At 42.9% G+C, this 14,887-nt stretch overlaps 1 protein-coding gene across 4 annotated transcripts in view; it reads left to right on the top strand.

The window, feature by feature from the left end:
- tubd1 (tubulin, delta 1) overlaps positions 1 to 14,275 on the top strand; it is a 64,007-nt gene extending 49,732 nt beyond the window's left edge. For 3 of the 4 annotated variants that reach the window (XM_063040946.1, XM_063040945.1, XM_063040947.1), the window contains 3 exons: positions 2,055 to 2,195; positions 2,664 to 2,847; positions 12,183 to 13,711. In XM_063040946.1, the coding sequence (XP_062897016.1) occupies positions 2,055 to 2,195; positions 2,664 to 2,847; positions 12,183 to 12,288 (431 nt within the window). In that variant the 3' untranslated portion in view covers positions 12,289 to 13,711. Of the gene's footprint in view, positions 1 to 2,054; positions 2,196 to 2,663; positions 2,848 to 12,182; positions 13,712 to 13,740 lie in introns of those variants that run through there. The other variant, XR_010017055.1, reaches the window with a different exon arrangement.
- The last annotated feature ends 612 nt before the right edge of the window (positions 14,276 to 14,887 follow it).

The raw sequence follows: 14,887 nt of genomic DNA, 5'->3' as shown, positions 1-14,887 counted from the left end.
CCAAAATTCTAAGAACTTTCTATGGGGGCACGATTGAGAGCATCCTGACTGGCTGAATCCTTGCCTGGTATAGGAACTGTACTTCCCTCAATCGCAGGACTCCGCAGAGAGTGGTGCGGACAGCCCAGTACATCTGTAGATGTGAACTCCCCACTATTCAGGACATTTACAAAGACAGGTGTGTAAAAAGGGCCTGAAGGATCATTGGACACCTGAGTCACTCCAACCACAAACTGTTCCAGCTGCTACCATCTGGGAAATGGTACTGCAGCATATATTGACTATCCTGTTATACATAATATTTATTATAATTGCACATTTAGACGATGTAATGTAAAGATTTTTACTCATGTATTTGAAGGATATAAGTAATAAAGTCAATTCAAGTCAATTCAATTCAATTCAATTAATGCTGAGCCTTTATAAGACATTAGTCAGGCTGCACTTGGAATATTATCAACAGTTTTGGGCCCCATATCTCAGAAAGGATGTGTTGGCATTGGAGACAGTCTAGAGGAAGTTCACAAGGATGATTCCAGGAATGAAGGGGTTAACATATGAGGAGTGTTTGACAGCTTTGGGCCCATATGCACTGGAATTTGGTAGAAATCAGGGGGATCTTACTGAAATCAACTCAACGTTGAAAGGACTACATAGGATGGATGTGGAGAGGATGTTTCCTGTGGTGGGGTATTTAGAACTTGAGGGCGCAGGCTCAAAATTGAGACGCAACGTTTTAGAACAGAGGTAAGGAGGAATTTTTATAGCCAAAGAGTAGTGAATCCGGAATGCTCTGCCACATACTGCAGTGGAGGCCAAGTCTGTGGGTATATTTAAGGTGGAAGTTGATAGTTTCCTGATCAGTCAGGACATCAAAGGATATGGCAAGAAGTCAGGTGTAAGGAGTTGAGTGGTGTCCCGGATCAGCCATGATGGAATGGTGGAGCAGTGTGATGGACTGAATGGCCTAATTCTGTTCCTATGTGTTATGGTCTTATGGTCATTGTTAATGTGGTATGCTGCAAGTTCGATTAACTGATTCACTGGATGAGAGCAGGGGCCATGGGGGAGCTGCCTGGCCTTCGTAGTAAGGACTAGGCCTCAAGCCATGGTATCACCTGTTTGCAGTCACCTGGAGTGAGGAGACAATGCTGTTGTGTATCATGGGAGACGGTGTGGTGTGGTGTCCAGAACGGAGTCAGTGCTGCCCTCCCAGGTTTTGCTTGGTAGAAGACGAGCTTTGTTGTGGCAGACTGCGGACATTTTTTGACTGTTCTCAATGGACTAGGGGCCTCAAGCCGTGGGGAGAAAGGTGTTCAAGCCGGTGTGCTCCACTGGGGACGGCGTGGCACAGTTGTAGTCGACTAAAGATTTCAGATGGACTGAGGGGTCTAGACTGTATACATTTATGTTTGGTTACGTTTTTACTAATATTCTATATGTGCTTGTATATGCGAAGACTGGGCTTCAAGCTGCGGTGTCACCTGGCGGGCATCGGAGCTGGTGCACTCTGTTGTAGTCGACAAATGATCCTGATGGGCTGGGGGGTTCTACATCATTCTGCATATTCTGTATCATCATAGTTTACTGATAAGTATTATATATATGTTGTCTTGTATGTGTGAGCTGGGCCTCAAGCCAGGGTGTCACCAGGGCTGGGGGGCGGGGGGGGTGCAGTGTGGTTAGTCAGGGCCATTGCGTACCACTGGGGGATGTGTGGCGTGACTCCAGAATGGAGTCGTTACTTCCCCCCACTCCCCCCCACCACCCAGTGTTTGCTTGGCTGGAGATGGGTTCTATTGTGGTCAACTGTGGATTGATAATGCGAGTTTTGGGACTCTTATTCCTTGATTGTGATACCATTTCTGCTTGCTATCTTGTGTGTGTTGTACTGTAGGTGATTGTTGATAGTATGTTTTGTACCTTGACCCCTTAGTAACACTGGCTCATTTGGCTATATTCAGGCACGTATGATTGAAAGACAATTAAACTTGAATTAAGTTAAATGTGTGTATTTTTTTATCATCGTTTTAAGGTTCCATTTCTGTTCTCAGGTATTGATTGGCGAGTGAAGCTTCCCCTGATAGGTCTCCCGCCAGCTGCAAAAGTTTCACAAAATAAAGAGCTGCACATGAATATGTCTCTGGCCAACCTACTGATATTGCGAGGGAAGGATGTTCAGGAAGCTGATGCAGGTGAAAACTGTGGCAGGACTGTATATCAAATGTAATTTACTGAATATCATGTTATTTAAATTATCTTCAGGATGAAGAGCAGTCTGATGAACTGATGTAATCTCAGTAGTTCCTTCAGTCATACAGCTACATTTCTGTTAATACTAATAGTAATCCGAGTTTTAAACCTTTTGTAGCTGTACATATCAAATCTGAATTTAATGTTAGAAACCTATCACCAACATGCAATACAGGAAATTTGGGATTGTTAAGATCATGTACACCTTTCACATAGAGAAAACAGCCTACTCATATTGATTACCATGAGCTGCAGCATATTTTGGCTTTTTTAAAATGTTTTATGATTTGAGTAACTAAAATGCAGTGCAATAACTGACTTGAGTCTTTGCATTTTGGAGTTCTTGATTGATTATATGTGACTTATCTAAAATAGCCACAGGCTCTTTGTTTAATGATATGCTTTTTCAGGCAGTTTTCAGGATCGGGCACTGTACACTTCCTGGATGCCTGTGGATACTGCCTTCAATCTCTGGAGAACCTCTGTACCCTTCAATAAGTATGAGAAATCAGCCACTCTTGTTAGCAATAGCCAGTGTCTCCTGAAACCTCTGGACTGTGCAATCAATAAAGCTTGGGACATGTTTGCCTCCAGGTTGGTGCCAATTTGACAAGTCAAATGACATGTTTCCTAACTAGTATTCTGCCATTCATTTACTCTATAATTCCCTTTCATATATTATTTATTTTATTGCCCCTTTGATGTCATCCCTTTGTCCCTCCGTTCTATTCTGTAACACCAGAATCTGTTTCTACCATAGACTAACTGTCAATAGCTAAAGCCATCAGTGTTGGAAACTTCCCACTTTCGTGTGCATGCACGTTGGATAGATACATGAGTCTGCATATTCCATGTTACTCATGTGATGCTGTACTGTCTAGTGCCAGTATTTAGATTTGAGATTATTTATTCTCTAAAATAAAGAAAAGAAACAGAAGCAAGAATAGAGTTTAGTGCTCCTTAAGACTACCCTAGCAGGCTCTACTTGCATACCTAATATTCACTAATGTCCTTGAGAGGAGGAATATTGCTGTCCTTACCTGGTCTGGCTTGTATGTGACTCCAGACCTACAGTAATGTGGTTGACTCTTTAACGTTCTCTGAAATTATCTAGCAAGCCAGTCAGTTGTATCCAACTGCTAAAAAGAAAATAATAAGGAACGAACCCGGTCGGATAACCTGACATCAACCTAGGCACTAGAAACGACAACGACAAAACCAGCCTGGTTGACCCTGCTAGGTCCTCCTTACTAACCTCTGGGGACTTGTGCCAAAGTTGGGAGGGCTTTCTCACAAACTAGTCAAGTTGTACAGACAGAATCATATCTTACAGTTAACATTCCAGACTCCACCATCACCATTCCGGGGTATATACTGTCTCTCTGGCAGGACAGACCTAGCAGAGGTGGTGGCACAGTGGTATACAGTAGAGAGGGAGTTGCCCTGGTAACTCTCAACATTGACTCTGGACCCCATGAAGTCTCATACTGTAGCACCATGTTAAACATGGGCAAGGAAACCTCCTGCTGGTTACCATATACCCTCAGCTGATGAATCTGTACTTCTCCATGTTGAGCAGCACTTGGAGGAGGCATTGAGGGTGGCAAGGGCACAGAGTGTACTCTGGGTGGGGGACTTCAATCTCCATCACCAAGACTGGCTCAGTAGTACCACCACAGACAGGTGGTCGGGTCCTACTGGACATAACCACTAGAGCAGGTGGTGAGGGAACCAACAAGAGGGAAAAACACACTTGACCTCATTCTCACCAACCTGCCTGCCGCAGAAGCATCTGTCCATGACAGCATTGGTAGAGGTGACCACCGCATGGTATTTGTGGAGATGAAATCCCATCTCCACATTGAAGAAACCCTCCACCACATTGTGTGGCACTACCACCGTGCTAAATTGGATAGACTTCAAACAGATCCAGCAGCCCACGACTGGGCATCTATGAGGTGCTGTGGGCCATCAGCAGCAGCAGAATTGTACTCAACTACGATCTGTAACCTCATGGCCTGACATCTCCCCCAACTCTTAACATTACCACCAGGCCAGGGGATCAACCCTGGTTCAATGATGAGTACAGGAGGGCATGCCGAAAACAACACCAGGTATACCTCCATATGAGGTGTCACCCTGGTAACACCACAATCATGGAATTCCTTCACTAACAGCACTGCGGGTGAACCTACACCTCAGGGACTGCTGCGGTTCAAGAACGCAGCTCATCCCCACCTTCTCAAAGGCAACTAAGGATGGGCAATAAATGCTGGCTTAGCTGGCGACACCCACACCCAAATGAATAAATTTAAAAAATTAAATCACTGTACTACTAATCATTATATCCTAGAATCTCAGAAGTGGGCCCTTCAGCCCATCTCATCCATGCTGACTGTGATGCTTGCCTATGCTAATTCCATTTGCCTGCAGTAGGTCCAGTCCTCTATATGTCTTTCCTATTCAAATGTCTTGTCTTTTAACTGTAATCGTATTTGCCTTTACTATCTCCCCACTGAGAGGAAGTGGTTTCTCAGCACATGGTATTCCAATTGTAGCCTAAGCAAAGATTAATACAGCTGCAACATGACTTCCTGATTTTTATACTTAACATCCAAACTGATGAAGGCAATTATTGCCTCCTTTACCTTTCTATCTACTTTGTTGTTACCACTTTCAGGGAGCAATGAACTTGGACCCCAAGATCTGTCTGTATATCAATGCTCTGAAATGCTCTTTAACTATATAAATTCCCTTTACATCTGACCTCTCAAAGTGCAGAGTTGTCTGGTTTAAAGTCCATCTGTGCCATTTTTTGGCCATCAATCAACCTTTGCTTTCCTCCCTCCCCTATTTCTGCTGCCTATACTGTGCCATGTGCTGTGATAACAAATACAAAGTATTTATTTGTATTTGTTTATTCTCCAAGATAGTTTTTCCTGCCGTAGTATCCAATGGATGGTTATTTTTCTCTATTTAACTAACTATATAATCTCTACTCTGCTTTATTTTCCTGGTCTTTCTCCATCCCTTTATCAATTTTTAGGTTAGTTGTTGCTGCTTCCACTCACTCATAGGCTCTAGATTTTGGCAACCTTATAAACTTCTTTAATTCAACATTATCTTTAGTTTTACTTCCATGGAACTTTTTACTTCTCAAAGGAATGTGCACTCACAGAGAATTTTGTTTTGTAATGTTGTTTTAAATGGAATATAGAACAGTACAATAGGATTCAAAATAGTACAACTGTGGCTGACAAGGGAAGTCAAAGCTAATGTAAAAGCAAAAGGGAGGGCATACAACAAAACAAAAATTAGTGGGAAGATAGAGCATTGGGAAGGTTTCAAAACCCTACATAGAGCAACTAAAAGAATCATTAGGAGGGAAAAGATGAAATATGGAAACAGGCAAGCAAATGATATCAAAGTGAATAGTAAAAGCTTTTTCAAGTATGTAAAAAGTAAAAGAGAGATGAGAGTAGATGTAGGGCCACTAGAAAATGAGGCTGGAGAACTAATAACGGAGGACAAGGAGGTGGAAGATGAACTAAATGAGTACTTTGTATCAGTCTTTACTGTGGAAGACTATAGCAGTGTGCCAGATGTTGAAGGATGTTAAGGAAGAGAAGTGGGTGCAGTTACTATTACAAGAGAGAAGGTGCTCAAAATACTGAAAGACCTAAGGGTACATAAGTCACCGAATCACATGAACTGCACCCTAGGATACTGAAACAGGTAGTGGTAAAGATTGTGGAGGCATTTGTAATATCTTCCAAAGTCATTAAACTCTGGCATGGTGCCAGAGGACTGGGAAATTGCAAATGTCACTCCATTCTTTAAAAAGGAGGAAGGTAGCAGAAAGGAAATTATAGACCTGTGCCCAACCTCAGTGGTTGGGAAGATGTTGGAGTCAATTGTTAAGGATGAGCTGATGGAGTACTTGGTGACACAAAACAAGATAGGACAAAGTCAGCATAGTTTCCTTAATGGAAAATCATGCCTAATGAACCTGTTGGAATTCTTTGAGGAGATTACATGTAGGATACATAAAGGAGATACTGTGGTTGTTGTATATTTGGACTTCCAGAAGGCCTTTGACAAGTTGCCACACATGAGGCTGCTTACCAAGTTAAGAGCCCATGGCATTACAAGAAATTTACTGGCAAGTTTAGAGCATTGGCTGATTGTAGGAGGCAGCGAGTGGGAATAAAAGGATCCTTTTCTGGTTGGCTGCCAGTGACTACTGGTGTTCTGCAGCAGTTGGTTTATGCTGTATGACAATGATTTAGATGATGGAATAGATGGCTTTATTGCCAAGTTTGCAGATGGTATGAAAAATAGTGGAATCGCAGGTAGTGCTGAGGAAACAGGTAGGATGCAGAAGGACTTAGACAGATTAGGAGAATGAGCAAGAAAGTGGCAAATGCCAGGGGGTGTTGGAAGATGCCTGGTCATGCACTTTGGTAGTAGAAATAAATGTGCAGCCTATTTTCTAAACTGGAGAAAATCCAAAAATCTGAGATGTAAAGGGACTTGGGAGTCCTCGTGCAGGAGATCTTAAAGGTTAACTTGCGGGTAGAGTTGATGGTGAGGAAAGCAAATGCAATCTTAGCATTCATTTCAAGAGGTCTAGAATACAAGAGCAGGGATGTGATTCTGAGGCTTTATTAAGCACTGGTGAGGTTTCACCTTGAGTATTGTGAACAGTTTAGGGCTTCTCATCTAAGAAAAGATATGCTGGCATTGGAGAGGGTTCAGAGGAGCCTCACAAGGATGATTCTGGGAAAGAAAGGGTTATCATACAAGGGACATCTGATAGCTCTGGGTCTGTATTCACTGGAATTTAGAAGTATTGGGGGTGGGGGGGGGAATCTCACTGAAACCTTTTGAATGTTGAAAGGCCTAGACAGAGTAGATGTGGAAAGAATGTTTCCCATGGTGGGGGAGCTAAGGACAAGAGACAAGAGGGCACAACCTTAGGATAGATGGGCGTCCATTTAAAACAGAGATTTAGAGAAATTACTTTAGCCAGGGGTGGTGAATTTGTGGAATTTATTACCACAGGCAGCTGTGGAGACCAGGTTGTTGGGTGTATTTAAGGCAGAGGTGATTGGTTCTTGATTGGACGTGGCATCAAAAGTTAGGGGGAGAAGGCCAGGGAGTGGGGCTAAGGAGGGGGTAAAAGGATCAGCCACGATTGAATGATGGAGCAGACATGATGGGCCAAATGGCCTGATTCTGCTCCTATGTCTAATGATCTTATGGTCTAATACTGGACAGTCCATTTAGCCAACAATATGCTGATCTCGATGCAGAGGCTCCAACAGTGACTCTAGCCAGAATAACTGCCTTTCATTTGTACTGTCTGACTTCCATGAGTTAGCCAGTTCTGAATTCAAGCTTGCAATTCACATTGGATCCTATACATCTTTATCTTCTGAATCAACCTACCATGAGAGCATATTAGAGTCTGTCTCTAAATTTGACCTACCAAAATGAAACACTTCACACTTATCTGGGTTGAACTCTCTCTGCCACTTCTCAGCCCAGTTTTGCATTCTATCAATGTCCTGCTGTAACCTCTGACAACCCTTCAGACCAGTGGTCCCCAACCACCAGGCCGCAAGCATGTACTACCAGGCTGCAAGGAAATGATATGATTTGGCAATATGAAACGATATGAATCAGCTGCACCTTTCCCCATTCCCTGTCACACATTGTTGAACTTGAACACCACCACCGCCGCCCCCCCCCGCCGTCAACCGGTCCACAAGAATATCGTCAATATTAAACTGGTCCGCAGTGCGCAATAAGTTGGGGACCCCTACTTGAGACTATCCACAACACCCCCAACTTTTGTATCATCAGCAAACTTACTAACCCCCCCTTCTACTTCCTGAGCCAGGTCATTTTTAAAAATCACAAAGAGGAGCGGTCCCAGAACAGATCCCTGCAGAACACCACTGGTCACCGTCCTCCATGCAGAATGCACACCACCCACAACCACCCTTTTATTTTTGTGGTCAAACCAATTCTGGATCCTGAAAGCAAGGTCTATTTGGATCCCATGCCTCCTTACTTTCTGAATGAGCCTTGCATGGGGAACCTTATCAACTGCCTTATCCTCATCATGCTCCTTTATCACCTCCTCAAACAACTCAGTCAAGTTTAGAAGGCATGGCCTGCCTTACACAAAACCATAAACAAGAGAGAATCTGCAGATGCTGGAAATCCAAGGAACACACACAAAATGCTGGAGGAACTCAGCAGGTCAGTCAGCATCAATGGAAAAAGTGCAGTCAACGTTTCAGGCTGAGACCCTTCGGCAGGACTGGAGAAAAAAAGCTGAGGAGTAGATTTAAAAGGTGGGGGAGGGGAGAGAGAAACAGAAGGTGATAGGTGAAACCGGGAGGGGAGGGATGAATTAGATAACTGGGAAATTAATTGGTGAAAGTGGTACAGGGCTGGAGAAGGGGGAATCTGATAGGTGGGGATAGAAGGCCATGGAAGAAAGAAAGTAGGGGAGGAGCACCAGAGGGAGGTGATGGGCAGGCAAGGAGATAAAGTGAAAAAGGGAAAAGGCAATGGGGACTGGTGAAGGAGAGAGTAGGGGGTTAAGGAGGCATTACCAAAATTTCGAGAAATCGATGTTCATGCCATCAGGTTGGAGGCTAACCTACAAAGAATATAAGGTGTTTCTCCAAACTGAGTGTGGCCTCATTGCGACAGTAGAGGAGGTCGTGGATTGACATATCAGAATGAGTGTGGGAAGTGGAATTAAAATGGGTTGCACAAAACCATCCTGACTGTCCCTAAGTAGGCCATGCCTTACAAATGCACATAAATCTTATCCCTCTGAATCCTCATCAATATTTTCCCTACTGCTGATGCGAGTCTCACTAGTCTGTAATTACCTGGATTATCCCAACTAGTCTGTAATTACCAGAATTATCCCTACTTCCTTTCTTGAAAAAGACACAACATTTGCTACTCTCTGGTCCTCTGTGACTTTGCCTATTGCTAGTGAGAACACAAAAGGTCTTTGTCAAAGCCCCAACAATCTGCCCACTTGCTTCTGTCAAACTTCTGCGATATACGCCATCAAGTCATAGGGACTTAGCTATCTTGAGATCTTGCACAATCTGCTCCTTAATCAAGATGTCCCAGCACACTAGCATGTCCTACACTACCTTTACCATCCTCCATTGCAGAGGCTTTATAAGGCATTGGCCAGATTTGGGCCCCATTTTGGGATTTTAGCAAGGCATTTGATAAGGTACCCCATGCAAGGCTTATAGAGAAAGTAGGCATGGGATCCAAGGGGGCATTGCTTTGTGGATCCAGGACTGGCTTGCCCACAGAAGGCAAAGAGTGGTTGTAGACAGGTGATATTCTGCATGGAGGCCGGTGACCAGTGGTGTGCCTCAGGGATCTGTTCTGGGACCCCAACTCTTTGTGATTTTTATAAATGACCTGGATGAGGAAGTGGAGGGATGGGTTAGTAAATTTGCTGATGACACAAAGGTTGGGGGTGTTGTGGATAGTGTGGAGGGCTGTCAGAGGTTACAGCTGGACGTTGATAGGATGCAAAACTGGGCTGAGAAGTGGCAGATGGAGTTCAACCCAGGTAAGTGTGAGGTGATTCATTTTGGTAGGTCAAATATGAAGGCAGAACATAGCATTAATGGTAAGACTCTTTGCAGTGTGGAGGATCAGAGGGATCTTGGAGTCTGAGTCCAGAGGACACTCAAAGCTGCTACACATGTTGACTCTGTGGTTAAGAAGGCATACGGTGCATTGGCCTTCATCAGTCATCGGATTGAGTTTAAGAGCTGGGAGGTAATGTTGCAGCTGTATAGGACCCTGGTCAGACCCCACTTGGAGTATTGTGCTCAGTTCTGGTTGTCTCACTATAGGAAGGACGTGGAAACCATAGAAAAGATGCAGGGGAGATTTACAAGGATGTTGCTTGGATTGGGGAGCATGTCTTATGAGAATAGGTTGAGTGAACTTGGCCTTTCCTCCTTGGAGCGACGAAGGATGAGAGGTGACTTGATAGAGTTGTACAGGATAATGAGAGGCATTGATTGTGTGGGTAGTCAGAGGCTTTTCCCCAGGGCTGAAATGGTTAGCACGAGAGGGCATAGTTTTAAGGTGCTTGGAAGCAGGCACAGAGGAGATGTCAGGGGTAAGTTTTTTACACAGAGAGTGGTGAGTGCGTGGAATGGGCTGCTGGCGGTGGTGGAGGAGGCAGAAACGACAGGGTCTTTTAAGAGACTCCTGGATGGATACATGGAGCTTAGAAAAATAGAGGGCTATGGGTAAAGCCTAGGTAGTTCTAAGGTAGGGACATGTTCGGCACAACTTTGTGGGCTGAAGGGCCTGTATTGTGCTGTATGTTTTCTATGTTTCTATATCTGAGAAACCTGCTGGCATTGGAGAGGGCCCAGAAGAAGTTCAGAAGAATGATCTGGGAATGAAAGGATTAACATACAGTACGAGGAGTGTTTGATGACTTTGGGCCTGTACTCACTAGAGTTTAGAAGAATTGTGGTTGGGGGCGGTGTCTTATTGAAACCTATCAAATATTGAAAGGTCTGGATAAAGTGGATGTGGGGAGGATGTTTTCTATGGTAAGTGAGTCTAGCCTCAGATGAGACATGGGGATTCCCAACCTGAGGTCCATGAGCCCATCGATAGATGCTAAAGTTTGGGAACCCCTGGACTGAGGGACATTCATCTGGAACAGAGATAAGGAGGAATTTTTTCAGCCTGAGGGTAGGGTATCTGTGGAATTCATTGCCATGAGCAGCTGTGGAAGCCAGGATGTTGAGTATACTTAAGGTGGAGGTTGATGAGTTCCCGATTAGTCAGGGCGTCAAAGATTATGGGAAGAAGGCAGGAGAATGGGGTTGAAATGGATAATAAATCAGCCGTGATGCAATGACTGAGCTTCATGGGTTACATAGCCTAAGTCTCCTATGTCTTAGGGTCTTATGGCCTTAAAACCTTCTCAGTAGATACTGACGCAAAGAGCTCATTTGATACCTTAGTCACTTTCTCTGATTCCAAGCATAAATTCCCTCTTTTATCCTTTATTGGACTTAACCTTTTCTTTAGTTATCCTCATTTTCTTCATCTAAATAACATGTCAATAATTTTTTTAATTAAATGGCAAAATCTTAAAGATTAATCCTTTTCCTTTTTTTCTCAGATCAATTACCTTCTAGACCTACATGATAGTCTATATTTATGTTTCATTCTGGTTTCTGATTACTGCATTCCCACTTGACTACATATTAAATTCTATCTTATTATGATCTTTCTGACAAGTGGATTCCTTAAAAGATGGAGATTACTAATTAAAAAGATAAGATCCAAGATAATTTGCTCCTCAGTTTGTTCCATGAAGTTTCACTCTAGCAAATGCTTTTGCAAACTGGTCATTCAATATTTTTTTTCGCCTTTCTTCCAATCAATACATTGGCTTAACAACAAACCCTTCTTATTTCTTGAGTAATTCTTTCTCCAGTGTGATGCTGTTGTTGAAGTTATAAACCAAACCCATCCATGTATTGTCCCTTGCTTTCTTATTTCCTTTGTTTTAACGTTACTTTCTCTTGTTTTCATAAATTTCATGCTGGGTGCTCCTGCAAGAGTTGTTTTCCTGTGGATCTTAAATTGAGGTCACTTCTATTTTCCACGGTACCATCTGTAGAGCAGAAAGGCTCTTCAGCATCGATCAATATTTATCCCTCAACAAATGTTGCTAAAATATATTTTCTAATTTTTTATTATGTTGCTCTTTGTATGCTCCCATGTTTTCCTTTATTTTAACAGTAAATACACTTTAGTATCTGCAATGATTAGGGATGTCCTGTAAATTGTGAAAGATCTTTGTTCAGAATTTTTTTGACTTTATCTTTTAGGGCTTACGTGCATCAGTATGTGAAACATGGAATCTCAGAGGAGGAATTTCTAGACAGTTTTACAACCATGGAACAGGTCATCGCTAGTTATTCTAGCCTTGGATAGATGATGGTGATGTGAGATGTTTACCACTACTGCTCTGAGTGATTAAGCAGCATATTGCAAGTTTCACTCAAATCTTAATCACCCCAGGTATTAACAATTAAAATCTTTGTAAACTTTAAACTATTTTTCTATGATGTATTTAAGATTTGCCCTAATAATATGAAGAATATAATACAAAATATTTCAGTATTAATTGTTTTTCCTGTTTTCTTCTTCTAAATATCCAGTAAAGTTTTAACAACCAATGAGCAAATATCTGTTGCTTGTATCAGTGAAGACATCTTGTAGAAAGTGAGACCTTCATATTGATAGTTCAGGAAAAAGTCAGTGAGGTTCCTAGCCGGGTTGACAGGATGTCATCTGTTAGTGAGCAAGGACGGGCTGCTCAGTCTCAGTGAGCTGTAGATGAGATGCATGGTCTTGGGGAGTTTTGAAAGTTTTCAAATACTTTGCTTCCATGCCTGCAAGGAGAAGAATTTCAAAGACACTCAAAACTGTAAAGAAGATTTGCCCTATTACTGTATGGAAGAGCTGCCCCCTTGTTTTCAAACTGTAGCCACTGTCGTGGTTTCTCGTTTCTCACAAACGACAAGGAGACGCAGAAAACCTGTCAAGACATTTTAAACTTTAATTTGCAAATCAAAGCTGAGACCATCAGAAAGCTAGTAGCCGACTGCCCGCCGAGGCTTGTATACAGCATTTTTATAGCAATTTTCCTATCTTAGCTACATTATCATATTCAGTCGGTCTGTGATTACATATCATCAAATATCCGCTCTCAACTTTCCACTATTGTTTTACTCCCCAACTTAATTATGTCCTAGCTTACATTTTAGACCATATGTCCTCTCATCCCTAACCACAGTTATTTCTTAATTAGTCTTGCATTGACATACTGCCACATATTTCATCACCTTACTCGCCACCGTTATCTTTCTACTTGGTTTCATTCTAGTTTTCTTCATGAATTAATAGTGAACAGGTCAAAAGTCATGGCTACATAGTGAATACCTTCTATTGAGCTAGCAGTGGTTACATGGTAAATATAGAAAATACAATGTGTGCATTTGAGTAAATACTGTTGCATAAATACTGTAATACATAGAAGATACAATGCATGCATTTGCATTTTTCAATATAATCCTCCCTTTGAGACCCACAGGGTCTGATACAGAGAGAGAGGACTGAGAGTCTATGCACAAAAGCTCAAATAAAGCCCCGCATTTACTCCCAAATTTTGGGTTAAACTATAGTTTCCTGTGCTTAGGACTCTAAGTGTTCTCTCCCTACCTCCCTAGGTCATTGAGCCAAAAACCCGTCCCTTCGTATCTGAGACAGGGAAAAAGACTCAGGAGCCTTCACAGTCTAATCCCCACATATTTCATCTCTCTCGTTCGTCTTGCATGTCTCGTAGACTGTACGAATACATCATCGGTGCTTATTTCTCCGTAGGGCTCAACCCAATAATTTCCAGGAGCATCGGAAACCGTTTCATTGCAGCACGCACTACAAGTGACTTGAGGCATGGAAGAAAACAGCACAGAATGACCGCACAGCTTAGCAATACAGTACCGATGGTTACTGCAATTTTGGTCAGCCATGCTCCCCATCCTCCTAGTTTACTATTTAACCAGTCAAAAAACTGGTGTCCAAACTCTGCATTTTGTTTAACTACCTTTCTTAGATTTTGTGGGATCCTAACAGTCCCATGCCACATCTGTCTAATTACTGGTCTCCAAATCTGCACAAGAGTATCTGAGTATATCATCCCGGGGGGGGCGAGACTGGTCACCCCCAAGTCGTCCCCATTATCTGAAAGAGTACTACCATCCATAACCCCATCCTTAGGGTCTTCGGGCCTGTCCTCAGGACCAAAAATTTCCTTTATTACTTGGTCAAGTTCCTGTGGTTCAGTGTCAGCTTCTTGTTACTCTTGCCTGTCCCCTACTGTTTGTTCCTCTTCACCACTTACCTCAGGTGGCCCACCTGACTGTACCTGCGGGATTGCTCTAGCGCAGTGATTGAGAGGATACCAGGTGGAGCGTCCTTCCACTTGAACTGCGGTGGGTGATGCTTTGGTTACTGTAAAGGGCCCTTCCCTTCTGGGTTCGTTCCACTTCCTTCGAAACGCTCGCACGTAGACCTGATCGCCTGGCTTGATTGGTCCTTCCCCTTGATCAATCTCCGGCTCTTTCTGTTTTTCCTGTACATAAATAGACTTATGTATCATAGTTAATTGCCGCACGTATTGTTTTAATTCCAATTCCAATTGTTCCAAACTAGGCCCTTTACGTGGTCCTCTCCACTGGGGCACTGGCATGGGTCTTCCAGTTAGCATTTCATGCGGTGTTAGACACGTCATCCGATTAGTCTGCATGCGGTAACTCATTAATGCTAACGGTAGTGCATCGACCCAGTTGAGTTTAGTATCTGCACAGATTTTGTTTAGTTTGGTTTTTAAGGTCCCGTTAATTCTTTCCACCATACCCTGCGACTGAGGGTGATACACACATCTAAATCTTTGCTTTATTCTCAGTGCTTGCAGTACTAACTTGACCACTTTTTGGATGAAAGCTGAACCATTGTCTGAGCTAATTTT

This window comes from Mobula hypostoma, chromosome 2 (assembly GCF_963921235.1).
Source record: "Mobula hypostoma chromosome 2, sMobHyp1.1, whole genome shotgun sequence".
Lineage (NCBI taxonomy): Eukaryota > Metazoa > Chordata > Chondrichthyes > Myliobatiformes > Myliobatidae > Mobula > Mobula hypostoma.
Note: the sequence above shows the minus strand (reverse complement) of the source record. Positions and strands in the feature narration are given on the sequence as shown.